Source organism: Streptopelia decaocto (assembly GCF_964273445.1).
Source record: "Streptopelia decaocto genome assembly, chromosome: 1".
Classification (NCBI taxonomy): Eukaryota; Metazoa; Chordata; class Aves; order Columbiformes; family Columbidae; genus Streptopelia; species Streptopelia decaocto.
In genome coordinates, this window is record NC_138663.1 from 66,795,011 (window position 1) to 66,820,617 (window position 25,607).

General features: G+C 42.5%; 1 protein-coding gene across 9 annotated transcripts in view; it reads right to left on the reverse strand.

Moving 5' to 3' along the window:
• The window catches only part of TMTC1 (transmembrane O-mannosyltransferase targeting cadherins 1), a 174,631-nt gene that overhangs the window by 84,682 nt on the left and 64,342 nt on the right, over positions 1–25,607 (reverse strand). For all 9 annotated transcript variants that reach the window (XR_014185130.1, XR_014185131.1, XR_014185132.1 and 6 more), the window contains exons 8-9: positions 16,661–16,850; positions 2,904–3,025 (exon numbers count right to left, since the gene is read on the reverse strand). Coding sequence is in view for 5 of the 9 variants with exons in the window: in XM_082062646.1 (XP_081918772.1) it covers positions 2,904–3,025; positions 16,661–16,850 (312 nt within the window). In the remaining 4 variants the exon portion in view is untranslated. The remainder of the gene's footprint in view (positions 1–2,903; positions 3,026–16,660; positions 16,851–25,607) is intronic.

Sequence of the window (25,607 nt, forward strand, 5' to 3'; positions counted from 1 at the left end):
CCTCTCACTTCATTTTGCACCCAGAGGATGTAAGAGAGCTCATTTCCTTGTAACTCGGAGCCAAGAGTTCAGCTCTCTCTGGATCCTTTGGCTGGGAACTGCCCATCTCTACCACAAACTGCCTTCCCTTCTCATGCTAGTTGCCTGCCAGCCTGGGGGAAGGGCAAAACCCAAATATTGCAAAGCAGGACACTAGTGATCTGAGCAAAGTCTGAGATCCAGGGACTCTGACACAGACCTACTCCAGAGAAATCATTTAATCCTCTTGCCTCCGTTTTCCTGCCTGAAAAAAAAAGCAGCAACTATCAATTACCTGCTTTGTAGGTCATATATTTGCAAAGCCCTCAGGAAGAAGAAAAGCACTATACAAGCTATATGTACACGTGTTAATGCTGATTAATTTTGCCTGCGCAAACGTACCCTTTTTTCTTCTTCATTGCCCCTCCTCTCATTATATCAGCAGTCTCATCTGGAGGAGGACAAGGAACTGCTGATGGCTGAAGTATTTTCCGCAGTTGTTCTTTTGAGATTCGGAAATGCAACCACTCAATAAAACCTTGTGTTCAGCTGACTGTTTCCTTAATAGCTTTGCGCTTTCATGTGTTTCCTCATTCTCTGTTACATGAATTTAAAGCAATCTGATTTCCAAGTTAATTTGAAATGATGCAAGATCCATTAGTTGAGGGTATCTTTTGCAAAATAACTCCGAGGGACAACTTTCACTCACTGTACTTCCACTTATACTATCAGCAAACAAAAGCAGGGCTAGTCATCTGAATAAAGTCAGTAGGATTTGACCCAAAAAAGTGAATAAGTATATAACAGAGCACAGAGATATAGCTTACTGCCTAGGAAGCTTGTAATAAATACAACAGCTCCTACACAGCCTGTTTCACACCAATGAGCAGCTGTTTTGTGTTAGTGCTTATACAAATAACCATCAGAATATGCATATGACTTTACAAAAGACCACCTTATAAGTGTTTCTCTCAGAATTTTTAGAGGAATACATTTTTTCTGAGGAATCCAATTTAAACACTTTGTGGGATAAAACTATTGTTTCAGTTACCACAAAGTAATCCCAAGTGAAATTGAAGACTAGTGTTTTGTCGAGAGCTCCACAATCCCATCAGAGATAACAGATGCTGACCCCTGCACCCACAGAATCACAGAATCGACTGGGTTGGAGAAGACCTCAGAGATCATCGAGTCCAACCCTTGGTCCAACTCTAGTCCGTTTATTAGATCATGGCACTAAGTGCCATGTCCAATCTCAGTTTAAAAACCTCCAGGGACGGCGAGTCCACCACCTCCCTGGGCAGGCCATTCCAATGCCTGACCACTCTCTCTGTAAAGAATTTCTTTCTAATATCCAGCCTAAATTTCCCCCGGCAGAGTTTAAGCCCATGCCCCCTTGTCCTATTGCTAACTGCCTGGGAGAAGAGACCAATCCCCACCTGGCTATAACTTCCCTTCAGGTAGTTATAGAGAGTGATGAGGTCACCTCTAAGCCTCCTCTTCTCTAGACTAAACAACCCCAGCTCCCTCAGCCTCTCCCCATAGGTCTTATGCTCAAGTCCCTTCACCAGTCTTGTTGCTCTTCTCTGGACTCGCTCCAGCACTTCAATGTCTTTCCTGAACTGAGGGGCCCAGAACTGAACACAGTACTCCAGGTGTGGCCTCACCAATGCAGAGTACAGGGGAAGGATCACTTCCCTTGTCCTGCTGACCACGCTATACCCGACGGTATAATTGGGCTTTCTGGCTTGCAGTCTCCAAGAATTACCATTTATGTTCATGGGTGGAAAAAAATGCACTGGCACAGGTTGCCCAGAGAGGCTGCAGAGTCTTCCTCCTTGGAGATGTTCAAAAGCCATCTGCAAATGGTCCCAGGCAACCAGCTCTAGGTGGCCCTGCTTGAGCAGAGAGTTGAGACCAGACAGCCTCCAGAGGTCCCTTTCCAACCTCAACCATTCTGTGCTTCTGCGAAATGGGCAATGGTCTGGTGCATCTTGGATGAACGTTCTTTGCCACTGCACTCTCTGGTCTGGATACTGTGGAGATGTCAGAAGTAACACCTCAAAGTTGTCCTTGAGTAAAATGGAATCAGAAGCACCCAGATTGCTGAAGTGACAACTGTTAGAGGCTGGAAGTGGAGCAAAATCCCAAGGCAGAGGCTGAAGGATGGAGAAGTGGCTGGATTTTCCTCATCCTCTTCAACAACTGCAAATCCTCCACTCTTAGATGGGTATGCAGTCAATGGCTTACAGGCAGGAAGTCAGGCGTATATTCCACAACTGAAGCCAGCAGGCTTTTAACACAGCAGTACTGTCACCTTTGTTTTTACTGACCACCTAATGTAGCAGGAAAGCTGAGTAATACCACAATAAAAATATCACAGGTTAACTTTTCAGATATTGCTCATTAGGTAAAGACACTGGACAACTAAAGTTGATAATGCCATCGTAACACCAAGAGAAAGAGTCTTGGAGAACAATCCTCAAGAAACAACACCTCATCTCTGTATTGAGCTGTTTCAAGCATACCAAAAATTCTCTGTTAAAAAAAAAAAAAATAAATAAATAAAATAAAATAAAATAAAATAAAATAAAATAAAATAAAATAAAATAAAATAAAATAAAATAAAATTTTGGGTAGCTTTGCTCCTGCCAAGAAATTTGCTCTCAAACAACTACAAAATCTCTCATGCTATCATGCCAAAACTGAAAGGCAGAGAATAGCAATATGTTTGAAGTATTGTGTAAGGGAAGAAGCAGTTACGTTTGCTTTTAGAAATGGGATGGTGGTCCCATTAGAAAGGAATTCAATTGCAATAGTTACCTGTTTGCTTTTAGAAATGGGATGGTGGTCCCATTAGAAAGGAATTCAATTGCAATAGTTACCTCGGCATGTAAAGGACTCGCTCTGCCACCACAAATCCCACCCTGAAGAAGAGGTTGCTGGCTGGGATGAATGGGAAAACCAGGAACAACAAGCCAACCAAAACTTCTTTGTGTTCCAGTTTCTGCAATAATACAAAATTAAACAAGTATCAACTAAAAAAGTGCAACTTCATTCACCACTAACTTTCCCCTTTCCTTTTGAGATTCTTATTCATAAAATAAGCAACTTAGATTAACACTTGATATGTTCTGCATTTAAAAGAAATTATTCCAAGACACTGTTCTTCCATATTTACATACTGTGCTTTGGATATGCCCAGAAAGCACATAAACACTGACCACAGTGTGTATTATTACCTTTGATACGTTTTCCAAAGTCGGCTCTATTGTAGCTCCCTTGAGATGGCATAGATAGTACTTAAGATATACCCCATATTGGTAATACGTAAGTATAGAATAGTGTGAATGTATATATTAGCATGTCTACCACAGTGTGGCTGTATGTAAATACACGAACACGTATCACATACACACAGATCGCTGTGCTCAATCCTAAATGCTTATAGCTGAGAAAAAAAAACTGTGCAGTCACGTTTTGTGTAAAGAAAACTAGTCACAAATGGCACATTAATGCAGTCACTTTATCCCTTTTGAGGCAATATCTAAACTTGAAATGATACTTTAACATAGGAGGTCTCCATACTCAGAGTTGAAAATTTGAGACGTGCTATATGTTAAAATTCACATCTTTCACTTGAGCTCAGTTATTGCCCTTCACTTGAGCTCGCTTAAATGCTGGCTTACTCTTTGAGGAGAATTCAAATAGTCACATGCAGAAAACAGCTGCTGCATGGCCAGCACAAGCATCTCAGGACACTGTGATCAAGAGCAGCCACTGCTCCTGTCACAGAGGTACCCAAGCTTCCTTGGGCAAGCGGAGTTTCAGATTTCACCCCAAGATGGTGAATCAGCTCATGCTTTCTGCTGGTGATCTCAACGAATAAAATCAGGCTAAGAGAAGCATAGCATTAGGTCTGTTAAATCACCCAGGCAGACATCTGTGCATTCCTGCCCTGCAACGATGCTGCCTCCTCAGAGCCCTTCTGCAGCCATTGGGAGAAGCTTCGTCACACTTAGCAACAGATGCAACCAAAATCACTTGATGGTTGCAGCACTTCCTAATTGTTGTGGGTGACTTCTCTACTTTGGAGAGGAAATTGGCTTCCCTTTACTAGAGGGATCTAAATGTAGAAATGCTGAACAAGATTTTTGAGTAGAGGACCTCAATTGACGACGCTGTGCTGAGCAGAACAACCTGTCTTGCTTTTTTTTTTTTTGCCCAGCTAGAGACTGTGACACCGGTTACCACTGGCAAGGCAGTGACTGAAATTCAGAAGTCCCATTATTAAAATCATCATCATCTTGGGCCCCTCATCATAAGAAGGACATTGAGGTACTAGAGAGAGTGCAGAGAAGGGCAACAAAGCTGGTGAGGGGCCTGGAGCACAAGTCTGATGAGGAGCAGCTGAGGGAACTGGGGCTGTTTAGCCTGGAGAAAAGGAGGCTGAGGGGAGACCTTATCACTGTCTGCAACTACCTGAAAGGAGGTTGTAGTATGGAGGGGGTTGGTCTCTTCTCCCAAGCAGCAAGTGATAGGACAAGAGGAAATGGCCTCAGGTTGCACCAGAGAAGGTTTAGATTGGATATTAGGAAAAAATTCTTCACAGAAAGTGTTGTCAGGCACTGGAACAGGCTGCCCAGGGAATTGGTTGAGTCACCATCCCTGGAGGTGTTTAAAGGGTGTTTAGATGAGGTTCTTAGGAACATGGTTTAGTGCCAGGGTTAGGTTATAGTTAGACTATGACCCTGAGGGTCTCTTCCAATCAAAACAATTCTGTGATTCCATGATCTTACTATGTGGGAAAGACAATGAGCATTTTCTATGGGTACAAATGCCAGAGTACATGTTACAAGGCTCTGATGTTTCTTCAGAGGAGTTGAACCATAGGATCACAAAATAGTGCACTGGCTTCCCCTGGCTCAAAGAGGAAACAGGAGGCAGAGAACAGAGCAGAATTCAGTTCCACCATCACCTGTTCTATTATCCACTTTTTCAGTGTCTTGTAATTGCAGTTATCAGTGCCTTCTTGCAGTCACAACAGCACCAAAAATACATTATTCCCATCAATCCATGAAGCTGATGAGCAGAAGTGCCCAGTAATGGTCATTTTGGCTTGTAATTACAATAGAAAATTGAATAGAAAGAAGAAAAAAGAGGATAAGAATTATTTCTCAAGTTTACATGCAAAATATCAGTCCTACACCAACTTCCCTCCCACCCAGCTTGGGAGATATTGATATCCATTTCTCTCCTGCCATTTGACACTCTCGTCCCTTCTCACCTTGTCTGGCCTAATTATGGTGCCCATTTGCTGCCACTACTCTACCCCAGGGGTTTCACAATGAAGACCCAAAGGCACAAGAAATCATCTTGGGCTAAAAGGAGTGCACTGCTAATGTATAAAATGTTCTCTGTCCCCAGGATATGCTCTTGGTTTCAAATGAACCAGCTATCAAATATTTCTCCAGTTGCTGTTCATTAAATCAATAATTGGGAAAGGACCCTCTAGTTTACATCGCTAGGAAGGACACGGTGTTATTCGAGGCTGCAGCATTGCAGATAAGCAAAGAAAACTGAATGCTGGAGAAAGACAAATTAAGCCTGTACATCAAATGAGAAAGAGAAAAATGTGGCAACAAGCTCAGCTGAAGGAAAAAATGGCATTGTGTGCCCCTTCTACCTCCACAAGTCACAGCTCTTAGACCAAGGCGGTGGAAGGCCACCAGCTTAGTCCCTCAGAAACACGAGCCCAGCAGCATGAACCAGCCTCACAGAGTAGCAGAGCCCTCTGTGGCGCTACTTATTTCTGAAACAAGAAACATCTGGCAGCACCCTCTTTAAAGCATTTGGTTCAGACAGAGGCTTTTGTGAAGAGCCAGCCCTTGAAGGCCCAGGCTTCAGCTGGTTTTGCTCTACGTATGGTTCTGCCTGCGAACCTCCAGGTCAAACTGCCGAGCTTGTGCTACGGTCACTCCAGAGCTCAGTTTGGGTTTCTCCTCTCTACCCAGCCATTGACTGTCCCAAAACTTGTACAGGCACTTCATGTATTGGACGTTTTGGCCCTGCAGCTGGGGAGAGCCTGTGGGCAAGAGGAGCAGGGGGGGCTGCTGGTCATCTGAAACTCGTCAATGGCCATTAACTAGACATTCTGGATTAAGCCTCTGGCACAAGCAATACCTAAATCACTGGCTGTCCGTAGTTCGGAATTTATACTGGAGGAAAAGTTACCCTATTCACAGCAGATCTTATTTTGCACATCCCTAAACAAGTCCTACTGACTGCTCAGATACTGGAGGGATCTCATCTATATTTATAAATATCTCAAGGATGAGCGTCAAGAGGATGGGACCAGATTCCTTTCAGTGGTGCCCAACAATAGGATGACTGGCAATGGGCACAGACTGAAGCACAGGAGGTTCCATCTGAATATGAGGAGAAACTTCTTTACTTTGAGGGTACCAGAGCACTGAACAGGCTGCCCTGAGAGGTTGTGGAGTCTCCTTCTCTGGAGACATTCAAAACCTGCCTGGACACATTCCTGTGTGATCTACACTAGGTGAACCCGCTTTAGCAGGCAGGTTGGACTGGATGATATCCAGAGGTCCCTTCCAACCCCAATCATTCTGTGATTCTGTGAAAACTGGCCTTTGCCCTGACCCAAGAGCTGCACATTCTTCTATCCCAGCCTCACGAGGGCTCAAGGCACAGCAGAGCTACCTGGCCCTGCCCGCCAGCAAGGGCTAACCTCTGCTCACCTAGGCAGCTCAGAGAGAACAGAAAAAAGGACAGAAACACATCCACAATGTGTTGAAAGGACTGTGTATACCACAGGTGATAACCTAAAAGCACGAGTCTCATAAGACATTATATTCTCCTTTATCTTTTTCCCTATCAAAATTTACTTAGCAGATTCACCTTTTATTCCTCCTTCCCCTGGAGGGGCTGATAGATTTATAGAAGAGTAGACAAGCAGGACAGAATGGTGCAAGAACGTCAGGGAATGGTACTGTAGGGCTGCAGGAACAGAGGACAGCACGATCTTCATCCAACACAAACAACAGGAGATGCCCTCCACACGTTTTTTTAAATAAATAAACAGATAGATAAGTTAATACATAAAATCTACCAAACTGCAGCTTGTTACATTTTTCAGGGAAAAAAAATCAGGACCATTTATTTGGTTTAACTATTCTAGTCATGTGATTCCACTCAAGAGATTGCTGAGCTAAAAGTGGCAGAACCAGCATCTTCCAGGTGCCAGGAGCAGTAGTAAAAGCTTTTAAAGAGTAGTAGGCAATTTTTACTTCCTTTTTCCTTAAAATAAAAAGGCTAGGACTAGAAATTATAGATCACTTCATTCCTTTTACAGGGAGACATCTCCTTTCCTCTTAAAGATAGCGCTTTCTTTTGGAAATATAAAACATCTTTCTGTCACAGAGGTTTCTGGGGGAAAAAAAAAAAAAAGCACCTTTGAATTAACCTTAGAATGATTCTTTTCATTAAAGACAAGCCAACTTCAAATCAAAGTAACATTCCTTATAGCAAATCATTTGGTGAGAGTTTTCAAATTCACATTCACCTTTAATGACCATAAGGCCTTCATTATATTGTAACAAAAAACAATAACAAACCACTAATAAAGACGAGGTTTTTTTAACCTGCTACTTTTCATAAATTTATCAAAGAGCTAAAAAACACCATTTCTTCTCCCAAAAGCAAGGCAAAAAATTGTCACACTATCTCAAACAAAATAGCAAAAAATCACTCCAAGGCCAAAATCCATCAACACAGCAATAAATCTCAAAAATTGCTTCCTTGGCAATATGGGGGAAAAGGAAGAAAGTCTGGAGTTTACAACTGAAAGAGATCTTCTCATATTACATATAAGACATATTCTTGCTGACTACTATTAAATCACAAGCCTTCAACAAGCCAGAGCCCACGAAGTACCAGCACAGCAGGGACGCAGACTACTTTGACATATCCGTCATCAACTATGGCCTTGCATAAGCCCTGTGTTTCCCATTGAGAAAGCATCACCTGAGGTGTCAGATCCATTAAGCCTCACACTGTGATGGCAGGACTTATGTTCACATCCCCCGGCACCTCCAAGGGCTGAGGTGCCGGGAAGTGGAGCTGTGAGGACAACCTTCCTCCTGGTTGGACAAAGTTGCACCTCAGAGAAGAAAGCAGCTGGTCAAGGAAGTCCAAGCAAATTCCCTTCTGTCCTACCTTGGAATGTTTCAGAAGCTATTTATACATGCTTGCCTGTTTGATGGGAAAGTAGCCATCAAGCGGGTTTAATTTCTTCCTCTAAGAGTTTATTTTAAGAATGAGGCAAGTGTCACCACTCCACCATTTAGAACCAACAGCTCCATGGAGTAAAGTCTTCTTTCCTACCAAAAGCATAAATCACCCTCTGCCAGAGAGCTCTGAATGGTCCACTGCAGCCAGTGAGATGTTATACTTGGATCATCTGACTGCAAGCGCAGAAAAGCTGGTATTCAGGGAAGCTGGTAGTGCATGGCTGTACAAAAGCAATGATTGCTCTTACACATTTTCAAATGCTTGCACGCCTAGGAGGTAAGTGCATTATCTATGAAAAGAGACACAGAGATTGAAAGAAGCTACATGACTGTCTGTAGACCACAGAGCGAGGATTACACTTCTTCAGTTTATTCCTAACATCCATTTGTGCAAACTGCATGCAAACTTAATTCATGTGTTCCTGTTGCATCAGTCACTCATGAAGCCACAAGCAGCTCAGCACCATGACCCCTCAGTGCCCTGCACCAAACCACCAGCAGCATTTCATCTGGCAAGAGTTTGGGATGTGCAAACATCTGCTCTTGAACTTTCCACATACACGGTATAAAAGATAAAAAGGGACAGTGTAGAAGCATGTCAAATGCACTCTGCATTTATGCATAACATGATAAAAAGAAAACTTAAGCTAATCAGAAATCAACCCCAGGGATTCATTTCTTCACAGGAAAATAATCTGTTGATATGAAGCTGCAGATGGCAAGCACAGGGTGCTCCCAAGTCCCACCTCACTGGTGCAGGCACAGCCAGGTCATGGCAGACAGAGCTGTACCATACTGCAGGTACCATCAGCACGGTCTCCTTTAGGCCACCAGCAGAAATCGGGATAGGACACGTACACCTACATCTTCTGTGGCCAAACAGGAGGGCACCGTGGAGCTGTGGCTGTTTCCCTCTGCTGCCTGTGCCACCACTTCTGAGCAAACGGTGCCAAAATTCAGGTGTTAACAGATGGTCTGAAAAACTCAAACATTTGGTAAGGAAAACATAACTGCCCAGCTTCAAATCTGGCTCAGACACTCAGCTTAATCAGCTTGCTCCTACAAAAAGAGCCACAAATTCTCTAATCACTACAATTTATCAGGAGTTTTATTCTTTCATCTCATTAAAACAAAACAAAACAAAAAAAAGTCAGCATCTTCAGTAGCGCCAGCTGCTTGAATCCCAGGCTTAGCAACTCACTGTCTTCCTAAAATAACTCCATTTTCCTTGGTGATCATCTTGTTCTGATAAAAACACCCACCGTTACTACTGAATAGAATTAAGCTAATTTTACACTTCACAGCTAGTCCCAAGCCATGGAGATTTCTAATGTTATTTTGACCATCACTGATGACTATTAATTACCAAACATATTGATCCTATTTTGAGCATTTGGCAACAACACAACCTACCTTCCAGTTCACCACCAACAGCACCTCTTCAGGAACTGGTGTACAGGCAAACATACACCAGCCAGAAACTAAAACAAAACCCCTGAAAGTATCACTGGCTTCCTAACCCAGGTTTATGCGAAGAGAAATCCTTGGCACATTCCTCAGACCACCCTAATGAGATCATTCACTTTTCTGTTTCCAGAAGGAAGCAAGTCCTGGCCTGTATCACTAGGTAAAACAGACTATTTTTCAGAAATGCTGTAAGTGCCTAAAAACATCATTTACATCAATGGGAACTGTGGATGCTCAACACCTCTGGAAATCAGACTTTCAGTTATGGAATAAAAGCAGAAATAGCCCTTTCCCAATCCTATAACCTACAGCAGGGCACAGAAGTATATTCTACTGATATTTCGCTTTTTACTTTAGTATCTCAAAGTAAAATTTTGGTATCTATTACTTTATTTTTCTCTGTAGACTTCAGCTACCCTTCCATTCAGCTGCACGTTTACAGTCTTTCTTACCCAGGTTTCTAAAATTCCCTGGAGATATAAACTAGTTTTCCCAATCCCTAATCTCTGCAACCTCTCATTTCGCTTGGCAATCTGACCTGAGCAGGATGCAGGAGCACACACACCTTTGAAAGAGAAGTGGAACATTCCAAAAGGAAATAGGAAAGTCAAAAGATTGCTCCAGGAATTAGAATTTGACCTTGTCGTTGTTTTTTGCTCTTCCCTTTCATTCTGTGACAGCAGGCTGATTTACTACATGGAGGAGGGGGGAGAAAAAAAATAATAAAGGAAAAATTTAAATACATGCACGCTTCTTGAAGTACATACAAATGTGATCATGGTGAGTTTTCTCCTAAAATGTAACGTGGAACAAGAGGATCATAACAGAAATCACCCAATGGCTTGGCACCCTAATGTTTAACTAAGACCAAGCAGCCACAATGAGCATCATTATCTCCCCCAGCTGTAGATTTCTTGGTCCTCACTCCACCTACCCTCTCCTACTCACCCCTAGTATTATGCTACTCCAAAACCTTTCAGCTCTGAGTGGGTCTTGAAATATTAACACAAATCAGAAGAAGAAAATGGCAGAAACAAAACTAATATCTCTCAAAATATAGTAATTCTGTGTTAATACGCTGAAAATGGCAGAACTATGTGCCCCTAGGAAAATGACCTACCTAGCATGACAAACTCCTGCCGGAGTTAAGAACCCGTTTGGTGAGATGCTGAATATCTTCATGGTGGGACAAATCAGAACTACTTCAGCTATGGTTGTATTTACTCAGAGTACCACACCCCAAACATGTTATTTCAAAAATCTACCCAGGAAAAAAAACAATATCTGATGCAAAAAGGTATTTTAATAATTTCACTCTTTTGTTTTTTTAACCCAGAACGACAATCGCACACAGAGGGAGGAAGGTTTCATCTTGCACCTGAGCCTGTCGGCTGGCACAGCAAGCGCCCTGGGAAGGTTTTCGTGTTGCTTCCACCCCCCCGGGGACCCGCAGCTGATGCGCTTGCAGCACTCGGCAGAGCAGAAATGCAGCCGGAGAGACATGCAGGGCGCCCGCAAGCAGCTCCCTCCATCCCTCCCTCCCTCCAGCTTTCACTAAACAGAGTCTTTCTGGCTTATTACTCTCTCCCCGCAGCAAACATTAACAACAGAAGCAGCACAGAAAGCCCTCGCTGCTAAGGATTAAGAACATCAGTCCTGACCTTCTCTCTAAGTGGAAGGAATTCAAGTGGGCCCTCAGGAAAATGAAAGCAGGATTTATTTTAAATGGACCTTTTATGAAAATGACTGTGGTTTCCAGCTCGTCAGATAGACTCCGTCGATAAATAGCCTTATTCACCTTGCCATGCCTTTGAAGCAGGTATTGTTCGGAAAGCGTTGTGGCATACGAATTTTGCTAGGCACACTTTCTTACTGTGCTGGTACTACTGTAGAATATTATAAAAGGCAATTGTTCCCCAGAAAGGTCCATGAGCTGTGATTTATTAATGAAATGCCAAACCTGGGAAATGAGGGAAAGGTCTCAGGAGTGCAGGGTAAAGTAAATAAATAGCATGACAGAATACACATAATGAGGGCTAGCAAAACCAACAGAAACATGCACACAAAGAGAAGACACAAATATATTCCTCTCCTCAATAGTATTAAACATTGTCAGCTAAGAAATACAGTCTGTGAGTGACTGAGGAATAGGCTTGGATGATATCCATACCTATAAACCACTGGCTAAATGGCAATCTGATGCCAATTACAGCATGAATTAAAGTCAATAATTTGGTATAAAATGCCTTGTCTTGGCTAAGAAGCATTATGCAGAGAAATGTAAAGAGGCAGCATTACCTTAAAATTAGACCTGAAGTAAAAACCAACCCACTGCAGCATAAGAACAGCATAATAATATATATCTCCGTTGCATGTCATGAATACAACCTGAAAACCATCACAGCTTCCTGTACCATACATAGCCATGTCACACACAGCAGCAAAGCATGTTCTTTAAAAAGACATAACTTAGAGGATATATTTTTTTTTTAATTGATATGAAACATAAGTAGCACTCCCTCCTCAGACATGAGGAATCTGTTGCACCATTATTAAGTGTTCCTGCTGAACAAATAGAAGGTGCTGTGAACCACCAGAAGGTACCTCCATAGTGCTGGCCATCAGCATAAATGCAAGACGAGGGCCAAGCAGTATAAGGCACAATAAACTCCCCCAGACTGGCCAGGTACAAAAGCTACTGTTTCAAATCACTTTTTCCGATCACCTTGCTCTAAATCACCCCATCACACACACATGAATTTTCTCACTATCAGCCCTCCATATATCAGGTGCCGTATGGAAAGTGGAATCTGATCCATCGTGTGCTCTGTAAACACGTTCACAGCTACCACTACAGGACAAGCTGCATTTTCATCACACTGCTAATTAAGCAGCGACCTAAAAATGCCATGTGGACTGGCTCTTCAAACACCTGAAGGGTTTTGCTTTGATGCTCACTGAATTACTACGACATGTCAAAGAAATAACCGTCATCCTGATGATATGCCCAGAATTGCTGTCCTCTCTCTAGCTCACCAGGTGCTCACTGTTTCTTCCAGCACAGAAAAGCAGCGCTACAGGCCCTTGGGTACAATGGTGGCCATTTGAAGCATCAGACAGATTATTTCGCTGGCCCTGTAACTGGTGTGCTTGGCAACCAAAAAGGGACTGCTGCATCCATTTGACTGATACCCTTGTAATCTACCTAGTCCCAAAGCAGACCAGCTCCATTCCTTGCAGTTGAAGCGGTCTTTCAAAATGAGCAATAAACAAATATCATCCTTTTTTCCCCAACTACTATTATTCATCTGGGATGCAGGTGTTTGCAATAGCATCTCTGGCCTTTGGCACATCCCCAGTATGCTACTCAAAGCCCAGCCAACCTGGGTGAAGAAGTTCACTGCGAAGAGCTGAGCAGAACCTAAGGATTTCAAGATCCACCAGTGATTCACTGGGCATCTGCACAGTGAAAAATCAAGTCTCAAAAGGTTTCAAAGAGCTGCTTAATGATGTCCTGCAGTTTTGCCACAACAGTCAGTGAGGTCCTTTGCTCCCAGTGGGAGGTGCGCCAAGGAGCAGGCCTTTTCTTTACTCCCATCAGGCCTCCTAAAGAAAGGCATTAATTTTCACAGGCGATAGGGATGGCTGCAGCAAGAGACAAATGTGGCTGTGCACCTAAACACCATGCAGAGCAGCAGGTCCTTCTTGGTGACCTGCTCAAGGGGAGATCTCTGGCCGATAAGCAAGAGGGATTAGAACGAACTATGAAACAACCCAGTGAATGGAAGTTATAGACAAGGAATTAACAAGGCAATTTTTCAAATGACTTCCTCATTATGTAAGAAGGACAACAGTGGAAGTGCACAAGGAGGACGGAGGAGGGAGGTTTTCTCTCCAAACAATAACAAACTGGAGAGTTGCCCGTTCTGTTTCTGCAGTTTTCAGCATAAAAGCCCTCATCTAGTAAAAGATGTGTTTCAAGGAAAGCAGTTATGGGTAGAAAACTTGCAGTTTCTTCTCGTTCTGAGGTGTAACAATGCTCACACAATGAAACAGAACAAGAAAGCTTCGTGCCTTAGATGTCTTTTATCAGCATTACACATACATGCCAACAGGGTTATTACCCTAATCGCAAATGTCAACAACAAATTAGCCCTGTTTAAAATTCAATGGCAACAAAGGCAGAAATCCAATACATGCATTTGCTAATTACAGTCCATGTAATATATTCTGAGAGTCTCCTGTGAGCTTGTTTTGTGGATGCACACGCACTGCCTCTTGCCACTGAAAATCAGTTCAGTGTTCACCACACAGATGTCTTCAGTTCTGCCAAAATCATTTCTAGCTTTTGAATTCTCTGTGCAGGGAGAAAGTGTTAGTGCCGATGAGAATGAATACGAGGTTTTGTCCTCTCTTACCCCTGCACACCTACACACTGCAATGAAAGGCACATAAACTATTTGACTGTTCACTCTAAAACCATTCCTTAAAAAATTGCAAGCTATTGCTTCCAGGTTAGACTTTGCAGTGAAAAAGGTGAGCAAATGGCTGCTAAGACAGTTTTACATCCTTGCTTCAAAAAGGAAGCTGGACATCTTACACTTTATGAAATACGAAAAATTAACTGATGCATCTGATGCTGCCCACAAGCTGCAAAATCATGAGAAGTGGCCTGTCTGGGGCTTGACTGAAGGTGAGGATGGTCCGTCTTGGCGGGAGCAATGTTGTATGAAAGGCCACTGCTGCTGAGTTTGCAAAGAAGCTTTCTTAAAGCCTAACATAAGGAGTTGTGCCTGCAGTTCATGTGTCCTAACCTTTTGTCTCCTCACTGTAGAAGACATTCCTGAGAGTGTTTGAAGTCAAACAGAATGATTTACTTCCAGGAAATAGGTCTCTTCCTACTGTTTTCTTTCCTCAATGACTCACACTACTCAGCACAGCGTAATCATCCTCTTACCACTTAATGGCAGTATCACAAACAGGTTGTTATGAGAGTTGCTAAAAATGAAATAGAAAATAGCTTCAAGAAATTTAAGATTTCCTGAAAAGCAGAACATTTCAGCTACCTCTAATAGTACCTGGGGCTGGGGGAAGCATGTCAGGTTGACCCCAAATGGAACCAGTATCAGTTCCATGCTTACAGTGGGTTTGCTGGTGAGCTGAGACTGATTAGAGCACCATGGTTCTGGTTTTACTTTGGTTAGACACAAAAACAGAGCACTTAGGATCCAATTTATTCTGTGTTTGGGCTTTTCAAGGATAAACACAAGGGAATCTACAAGATGAATTTCAAAGCATCCTTTAAGTAAATGCCTGGAGAGCAAAATTCATGTTGCTTAACGCAACATTAACAGTGGTTAAGAGCAAAGCAGTGAACTTATTATCACGAAAAATTACAAGTTGCAGTTTCAAATCAAACAGCGGTATTCATAAATTCAGACTGAATAGTTTTGACTTAAAGAAAAAAGAAAAAAAGAAGGAATAAAAATGCAGTAAAATCTAGACATTTAATGCACAAAGTGTTCTGAAATGTTTTGTTTTGCAGTTTGGTAGAAGATACCCAAAGGAATCCTTCTGGATCATCGTTTTACCCAAAATAAAATAACACAAAATGTCTTTGGATAATCCTGGAAGATTTTTTTTTTTCCAACAAACCAACAACTTTAATCTTATACATAGTATGAATTCCAACAACAGAAGAAGAAATAAAAAACATCCAGAACTTCAAAGAACACAGGATAAGATTTTTCAGAAGTGTTCAGTACCAGGATAATGGGAATTTTATCACTCCCTGGGAACAGGATTATGTCTAATACAAACACTTCTGAATATCTCTAGCAGTGAGTAATGAAAACAGGAGGAACACAAGATGATGTACAACCTGCAGGCAGAACTAGCAGATACCTAATCGGGTATTTTCCCATATTTCCCATACAGCATTTGTCAATGTATAATCTAAATTAATGACTCTGCAGTCTCAAACTGCTTGACTCATTGTCCCTTTCCTTACCAGGGGTATGGAGAAGACTGACAGGGCAAACTGAAGTGTGTACATGACCCGCACATTTTCATGTAACATAGGTATTAAAAAGCCATTACTCCCCTACTATGCTTTTGATTGAGATGTATGTTTAGGAAGATAATTTTCTGCACTATTTCAAAAATTATTACCAACACATTTCCTAACACTTCCACAACACAACTGCAGATAGAAGAGCCTGTAACTCCCTGTGATCCACAGACACGCCTTCTATGTAAGCGCATATCTGATCTCTGACAAGTCTAGTACAACCTCACTTTCATTTCTGCAATTTGATTAATGGTGGATCTGAAATGCTGAATTGTGAAGCTCAGCTTACCGCTTTATTATTTAGACTAAAAAACAATTTCCAGATAATTTCTATTTCCTGCCTTCCATTGCTTTGGTGATGGGAAATCTTCTGTATACAACATTTAGGTTTTAGAAGTAAAGATACAAATACAATAATTGATTTAATTTTCAAATAGCTCTGCAGATGACAGGTCCCAGTCCTGTTTGAAGCAAATGACAAAGAGCCTAATGACTATGGGGAGGCAGAGACACTTAACAACTTCAGTGGGGTTTGGATCGTTAACAGTAATTGAATGCAGGACTCCAGGCAAACTTTTGCCCTCAAATAAGACCAATTAGAGATGGAGACATTCACCTAGATGGACGTTTTCATCCGTTAAGTTTGCCTGAGTTAGTTATGTAGCACTATGTTTTTTTTACCTCTATCCAATGCACTTGAGAGGAAAACTTGCGTTTACTGCCCATTTCATCTAAAGATTAGGAAACAAAAGATCCTAAACAAAACGTTGTATTGCATGTCTTTTGGTGTTACCTTGAATGCAGCTATACAGTGCAGGCTGAGTAACGTCATCACCAGCACCAAGAACACTGTGGCTAAGTTCCTTGCATCCCAGACGGACTCGACCAAAGGGATGCTGCCGACCTGCCAGTCATAGCACAGGGTGATCGGTGCCAGCAGCAGCCACGCATTGAAGGCCAGAAGGTAGGAATAAGTCAGAAACCTGCAAAAGAAAACTGGTGACATAATACACAGAATGGCTGCCAACACATGAAACATCTTCCTTTGGCAATTACCACATACTATATGGGAGAAGGAAAACAACAAAACCACAAAAAACCACAACAACAACAAAACCCCTGTCCTGGTTTTGTTAAAAACAAGTTTCTCTTTCAGTGAATGTTGCCTGTCAGCTAAAGCCTTCGTATTAACTGCATTTTCCTGGAGAACTAGACACATGTTTTGGTAAACCTAGCAATGGAATGCAAACTTATTGGTAAGCATGGATAGACATCTCGCGAGAGAGGCAACGAGAAACCGGTGACCAAGAAACTGACCAACTGTGTATAACATTCCATTCACGTGAATACTTCATATAAAAGTGGGAGATCACGAGGATCTCGTCCCTTTTGCCTTTGCTTTTTCCCTTCTGCTTATGGCCGACATTAGGAGAGGACTTTGCTAGTCGTCCCTGCGAACTGAGGCCTAGTGAGAGACTGAATCCAGCTCCGCTTGGCTACAAAGTCCAATCCAGGACTTTGGTGGCCGGCTCTGCAGTTGCTGAGACTTTCAAGATTGGTTTTGTATATTTTGTATTATTTTCTCTATTCTTATTAGTAGCATTAGTAAAACACTGTTAATTTTTCCAACTCTCTTCTCTCTGTCCTTCTTTCCCTCCCAATCGCCTGTCCTTAGTGGGAAGGGGGGAGAGGGAGGGGCAAAAAGGGGGAAGTGGGGGGGGAGAGCGGGTTAACAATACATCTGCCAGGGTTTTATTGTCACCCCGCAATCTTAACCCTCAACAACCCCATACCTCTCTGTCAATAAAAAGATGCTAACATAGGTACGAGGCACTTCAGTAGGTCACTTACAGAAATAATATAAGATCACTAATATTTATGTGGTTTCCATGCACCAGTCTTTGGAAAACTAACAGATCGTCATCTCCCATTTGAATGTTAGATTTTCGAAGTGACTTTCTATCAGCTCCAACAATAAATGAATAATAACTAAGCAGGTACCTACATATATCGAACTGTTACACAGTTCACTGCATCACTCCTGCCATAGAAAATACCCATCTAGCTGGATTTAACTTACAATTTAGGATTTCTCTTATGTGCACAATATTGAGCAATTTAAGTCAGACCTCTCTGTCTTTTCTCTTTGCATCCCAGCACAGAAAGAAAATACAGAAGAAAGGAAGCACAGGGTGATTCTTGGCTGATCCCATCACAGCTTATTAGGGTTGGGGACAGCTTGCATGAGATGCACCACAGATGTGATGGAGAAGTAAGAAGCCTTTCAAATTGTTGTAATCTTCACTAATTGGTATTCTCTATAGAGAGGAAATCAATGGGGAATGGAAATGGGAAACATGCTGCCCTCTGGGAAGTATGCAGGGCTTTCAGAAGACAAGAACAGCATGTGTGCAACTGGGCTAAAGAAAACAAGAAAAAGATAAAATCAAAGCAAGATCCCCTCTCCAACCAAAGCTTTTTTCTGCTCCTCACCTACTTGTCCAAAAAGTGCATCCTCCTCAAACCACACTTACAAAAGTTCAAATACTTTTGTATGCAAGAGGCTGGAGATTATTCCAGCAATCATGAAGGCAACCAAGCAAAACTGTGACAGCCTTAGAACAGACAAACCCCTCCTTGGTTTGCAAATGGAAAGATCCACATTGTACTCAGCGTCAAAGATGGCAAATACTCCAAAATAAACGAATTTATATTCTATCCTGCATAGAATTTCTTCCATCTGAGCCTGCTTTGGCTGTTGTTATCATACCCAGTTGCCATGGTACCTTAGCAGGTTTATTAAAATGATAACAAAGGATGCCCAAGAGATGTCAAGTCACGTAGACAGAGGATTGTTTCACTCATCACTTACAAACATACCTCTCTGGAGTCAAAATGCAGCCCTTTCTCACAGCAGTTAAAACATTATGTTATATTTGTGGTAGAAGGGGTAAGATACTGAACCTAAATGTGACTCCAGGCAGGCAGTATTGAAGTTTTCAGATGGGTGTTAGGCCAAGACACGGGGATGAAACAGGCCTAAATTCCCGTGAAAACATTTTTAGATAACCACAGTTAGGATATCAGTTTCTCTTCTCATCTGAAAAACAAACGCCTCCAGCAGCACAGCAACCCAAAAGCAGGGAGGCTTAGAGAGCTGGAATAATGTTTCATTGTAAACAGTGGAAAAGGCACATTCTCATTTCCCTGCAAATCTTTCTAAGCTCCCAGTTCTGATGGAAAATGGAACATTTCCACATTTTTAAGGTTTTCAGCCATTTGGTACATGTCTCTTCCATCCCCCCATTTTCACCTCCTTCCCTATCCTAAGGCAGTAAACAAGGGGGAAAAGTGAGACAAAATCCATCTTCTCTCTGAGCAGAAGCAGCAATTAAAAAGCCAGCTCCCATTTAAGAAAGCATCCCTCAAAAACATAATCTAATTTTACTCAAACTCTGCTTATCATTTTGATTGTTCACTATTTCTAAAGGAACAAATATGTCTTTTCTAGTCACCAAGTCAATCTTTTCTGGCCTGCATTACAGAGGAACACAAGACAAAATCTGATGGAGCTTAATCATGCCAAGGCGCTTACTTGTAATGTTACATGTGTATACAAGTGTGTATATTAGACAGGATTTTTGGAGCATTGAGTTAGCTTTGCACTTGACACCTTAGGAAAGCCCAGTTTTTTGCAGGGAGTGTCCTTTTATGCCCTGGCATATTAACATTTTCAATAAGCATCACAATATTCACAGCAGTTTGTACGCAAACCCCTACTTTAATCAGACTGGGCTGCTGGGCAGGAAGGAATGAGATGGCATTTGGCATTTTTGTAAACTGCAGCACTGCAGTTAAAGACGGACAAGTTGCTTTTCTGCATCTTCACTGATAAGGCGGGAGCTGATAAACTGTTCCGCAGCACAGAATAAGTAAACACAGTTTGCTGCCATAACAAACTGAGTCAGTTTCACAAACTTTCAGAGGAATTCAGAATAGCCAGATTAGTGTGCATTAAAGCATTTCTGCTGGAAGGTTACGACAAACTGCTGTTGTGCTGTTGGAGCTGAGGTTCGTAAACAAGTCCCTCTTTCCACGTGCTTGTGGGGTTTCCATCTTCCTTGGGAGCCATGTGCACAGCTCGCTGCCAGAGGCAGGTCCCAGAGGAGATGTACAATCACCCTGTTTCATCACAGCAATAATTACTGCCTTAAACATGCTCTGCCAAAAGCGGTGAACTATTTTAAAGCCTGTGACAGTCTTTACCATCTACGTATGGTCGACTGGTTCGCCTCTCCAGACACCCTACTGGAGAACCTTTGGCCACGTCTCTCATCATCAAGCCTGAACACCCTCGCTGAACGTGAATGTGCCTCCAGCAGCCACAGAAGCAAGATCAAGGAGGGCGCTGCCTGATTTTAAGAGGCATTTGTAAGCTGCAAGAAAACCTTGAGCGAGCTCTGACCCGAGCAAAAGTCCCAATATGCTTTCAGCATTACTAACCTGTCCTTGAATGCAACACACGGCTTTACAAAATAAAGCACTACAAACCATCACTATTCTAGATACTAGTAACAGAAAAACAGCAAGATGCTAATAATAGCTACTGACAATTCAGTGCTGCTTTTTACTTATTGCTCTCAAAAGCACATAGTACTCTCCTTTACATCTGTGTGGCTCTCCTATCACAAGGCTAACCAGGGAGAAAGCTAAAGGTAGGAGAAACTTTGGAAGAACCCTCTCAAAGCTGACATCACAAGGAAATAATCTGCAAATTTTGGAAGACTTGAAGATTCATGGAGTCATTCCAGGAGGTAATTATATTTCAGCAGCCTACCTGCAAACAGCAACAAAAGTATTTTCTTTTAATTAGTTGACTAAATGAATTACATTTAAAATTAATGATCTTCTCTATATTGCTGTTCACGTCTGCTGGAATTCCAAGGTAGAAAAATCCCTGCCTGCAACATCTCCTGCTCTATCAGCTAATCCCAGGCAAGACAGAGTATTACTGGTGAGGTGATTGGAAGAACCTGCCTCTTAATTGGCAATCAGTTTTCTCCCAGGCTGGTTAACAGCATTTGCATTACAGCAGAGTCATTTTTTCTATTTGCAAATTGAACATGGAAATCCAAGTTTCAGCAGGTATCAAGTGATTCTCTTCACTTCTCAGCGTCTCTGGGGGGTTCAGAAAAACACAACTACTCCTGTAGGTATGAGGTGTTGTCATGGCAATCCAGTTTGTTTAGTTTAAAATTTTTTAGTTTAAATTTACTGTTGCGTGCTTTGTTTGAGATAAATACAGGATGACTCATATCTAGAACATGTTGCAGAAAACAACTATCTAAACGGATTGCTTCTGCTGCAAAAACAAAAGTAAAGGGTGCTACTTAAAGCCATAAACAACAGAACAGAAAAATACTTGAGGGATTGTTTGTTACCCTTTGCTGTAGAGGAGACTAACCAGCTTGGAAAAGCCCCTGTCTCAGCTCTGCCAAACCAAAGCAATTAGAACACATGATGATTGTGAGACTAGCTAAATAAAATACAAGATTTATAGACATTTATGTGAAGTTTTATTTGCTTTCTGATTTGGGAGTGTCTTAAGCTTTTTTCCCCAGCTCCCAGGGACTGAGATTACTGATTTCTTCCTAAAACTGTGCCACACAAGTGATTACAGGACTCAGACCATGCCCCACCAAAGCCACATGGAAAAGCAGGGGCCAGTGATCCTGTTCTTTCTAGGTTCAAACAGGGGTACAACCTACCATCTACCCAGTTCTGGGACAACCCATCCCATTCCTGACAACCAACCTTACCCCAAAAGACCCAGCAGGGTATCCACCCGCAAGTGGAAGATTTTCCTGCACTGCAGACTTTAGCAAGACAAAGGCAAAATATTCTCCTGGTTGGGAAAAAAAAAAAAAAAAGTACCTGCACTTAACTGGTATTCAGAAAAAAAATGGGACACACAAAGAAGGGGTGATCTGAAACAGAAGCATGAAGACCATTGTGGCCCATTCAGAAGTCACAGACCTTGTTAGTGCTCTTTTGAGAAGACCTCCACACCTCCAGGCACTAAGAGTTTTCAGTTCACTGTAAGGGTGAAAAGAGCTCCTCTATTAGGAAATGCTTCTCACTTGCATTAACAGCTGAACTGATTTCAGCTCAAGGCTCTCTTCATCCTTTACAAAGCCCTAAAACCAAGTGTGTTCAATCAGTGCTTCACAATAATGTCCTCCTAGGACACATGTGGCTCCAATTATAAGCAGGTGGTGGTATTTAAGGATGTTGTCTTAAAATGGTATGTATTTGTGCTCCCCCTGGGAACTGCTGGTCCAGCCATACCTTCCCCCGTGAGTTTATTTTCCTGCTCTGTATATTGTCAGCCTAAACATTTTCTTTTCATAGCCTTAGAAGAAAAATCACACTTTGTCTATCCAGCACATTTGGTGATGGAGTAAGTCTACACAAACAAGCAAAAGACACACCAATTCCAATTTTAACATCCAAATGCAAATATTCGCTAGACAGAAAACACTTGTAACTGGAAAAGGTGCCTGTGGATTCCTTTTCACCAAAACTTTTGCATCTAGGGGGAAAGAGCTGCTAGTCATTAGAGGACAGGAGTAGGAAAGACAAAGATACAGATAAACAGGCAGATGCAGCTTGATGAATAGTAAGGTGGGTTTGTGTGCACCAGGGACACAGGAGGAAAGGCAGACTATGTTGTCCTCTACAGCTTCACAGCCTGAAGAGCTTTGATGTGTTGAACAGCTCTCGCTCAGTTGTTTCAGCTCTGTAGCTAAGAATCCGAAAAATATCAAATTCTTGAAGAGTAAAGACTTTCAAAGAGCCTGTGAATTCCCAGTGAAACCTGAGCCTGCTGTCAGAGTCTCAATGCTGGAAGACCTGGGATTGATCTCACACTGTTTCCCCCCTGCAAACCTCCGCATGCTGTGGGTGAGAGCGTGCCCAGTGATCAGACGTGACCCTCAGCTCACCACCCACAGCAGTACGTTCCAAAAGTCACACACCTGAAAACCCCCCAGCTGCTGGTGGGCAGCTGCTACAGGAGAGGTTCACTGGGGCAGTGGGGGATAGAGGGTGCCCTGGACACCCGCTGAGATGCTGGTGGCTGATCCTCAGGAAATTAAAAAACAGGCTTTATAAACCCGCTGTGATAACGATTCTGGAAATGGTTCGTTGTACCCCAGAGCATTACCTACCCCACACCAGCAGGAGTCAAGGGGATGTTCTGGGCACGCTGCTTTGCCTCAGGCCGCCCATGGCCAAGCCCTCCTGCATGGAACTATTTTGACAAGCAAAATGCATTGCCTGTAAGAATCAATGGCCTCTGATTTGGCTGCACCCCTTCACTCCATATGCAGGCTTTTGGCAGGGAAGGCTTCTTGTGTAACCGGCATTTGCAGCAAGCACCATGACCTATTAAAAACGCCTATCAAGCTGATTGCCAGAGCAGCACTACCTGCCTGGGTTTGTTCATTAAACCAAGAAATCTTAACTGAGAGAGATGCTGAAATCTTTCACGTGGCTTTGGGAAAGCAGGTTCCTCTGGGAACCTGCTACTGTAGTATGGCTTTTACTTTCTATAATAGCTCCATCTTCCAGACAGGCATCCCCTCCACTCCCAGCCCCTTTGGAATAAAGAATATATTTTACACTTAATGTATAGACTGTCTGGCCCCTGGGTGGGCATGACATCGATTCTTACCAACGCTGTTGTTCTCCCATTTGGCTAGAATTGAGCCGTGAACGCTGGGTGCCCACAGAGATCACCTGTAGAGCTGAAGTTTAGCACCTCTGTGCACATGACAGAAAGCACTGACAAAACAGGCAGAACTTTTCCACTCAGGAAGCATGCACAAGCCTGACTAATTAAGAACTGATGTGTCACACGGGTCTATTTTAATGCTAGTTCCTAGCCTAAAGTCAGTAAAAATCCCATACCAGAGTAGTTGCTGCACTTGACTTCTATCACCTTGGCAGAACTGGCTGGCACAGGGACCCAATTCTTCAGCCTAGGTCAGCTGTGTGCCTCTCGGTAATTCATCCCCTTCAAAGTTACAACTGGGATGATTAAATGCATTGCTTGGGAAACAGTCACAAATCTCTATGAAAAGGAGTATATGCCAGTTTTTATGTACAAGCATTCCTTAGGCTTTCTGTGGCACTGAATTCTCATTTACCTGATTGAAACAGCACAGAAATACAGAAAGCCAGCTTCTTACAGAGGGAGCAGTTCAACCATGGGACAATGTTATCTCAAGGCAGTCTTAGTAGAAATACATTAACTATTTAATGAAACACCAAAAATAAGCCTGCGTCATGCCCTGAGTGATCAGCCAAGGGAGGTCACAAGGCAAATGCCATCAGAAATTAATATAACTTGATTCCCAAAGATACAGTTTTAAAAAAAAACACACTTTCTTAGTTTGAAATTACTGGTAGGATTTAATCTGTTTCACGCACCTTGAGACATGCTGTACAATGGACTTTTCCCTTGTCTCACCACGGTGTTAGTAATACAATCTGTTTATCCAGAGGAGGCCTCCTACTTCTTTCCCCTCAAGAATGGCAGAAGAAAGGAACATTGTGCAAAACGTCTGAAGCATGACAGCCCCACTGTTCAACACCCAGCTAAACACTCCAGCTGCACTTCAGTGCGCTGCTTACCTAAAGCCGGGGGAGCTCGCGAAACCTTTCTAATTGCTTTCTTCCTCAAATTTCATCTAATACGAGCAAGAATGTTTTAACAGAGGCTTGAGGTTGGTTTTTCTATTGCAGCAGCTTACCCATAGCAGAGTTTGAGCTGGCAAGTCAAAATGACTGGAAATCTGTGTGCTTTAAGGTAGGTCACCAGAGAAGGTTTTTGTGTGTCCTTTCTGCGGCGTGCAACAGCCTGTATGGACAGGCTCTACTGGCAAAGCTTACAAAGAGCAGGATTCCCCACACCGTCATTTCTGCCTCCACTGAGAAAGCGAATGATGGACAGCTTTCATCTTCTCAGATCACCCTTGCCAAGCAACACACTGAAGGACCTGGAAATGTGGCTTTCATTTATGTCACTGTAAGTTTTGAAGTATTTGGGGATATTAGAAATATCCAGTACCTTGCAGGGACTGAAGCATTCATATTCTGACTTTCAAAGCATTTACTTGCATCCCCATTCACTTGTAATTTTAAGGAAAGTAATTTAGTGAACACACTGAACAGATTATTTTTTTAAGACTGCAAAACTGTCATTGTTTCAGTGTATTTTGTCTTCCAATGGTTAAATAAACCACCATCTATCTACTTTAATTGATAAGCTTGTGTTATCCAAGATCGGAGACGGGTTGCACAGAAAATACAGTCACGTTCTAAGGCCAAACCGGGCCACACAAGGGTCTGTCTAGACCAGGATCCTCTCTCCAGCAGTGACCAAAAATTAATGCCAAGCACAGCATATACAAACATGGTAATTTTTCCCAGTTTCTAGCTGGCAAATCTGAGTTGAATATGGTTTCTGCATATCTAGTAGTCTAGATTTCTTTTTTTAACTTGGCAAATCTCTCTTTGAGCCTGCATAAACTTTCAGCACACCCACAGCATCCTGCAGGAAGGAGCTCCTCAGCTCTGTTACCTGTTACAAGCCACATCCTTGGCTTGCTTTGAACCTGTCCCCTCTTAGATTCATTTGGCACACCTTTATTTCTATATGCTCCCCTCCTCCACAC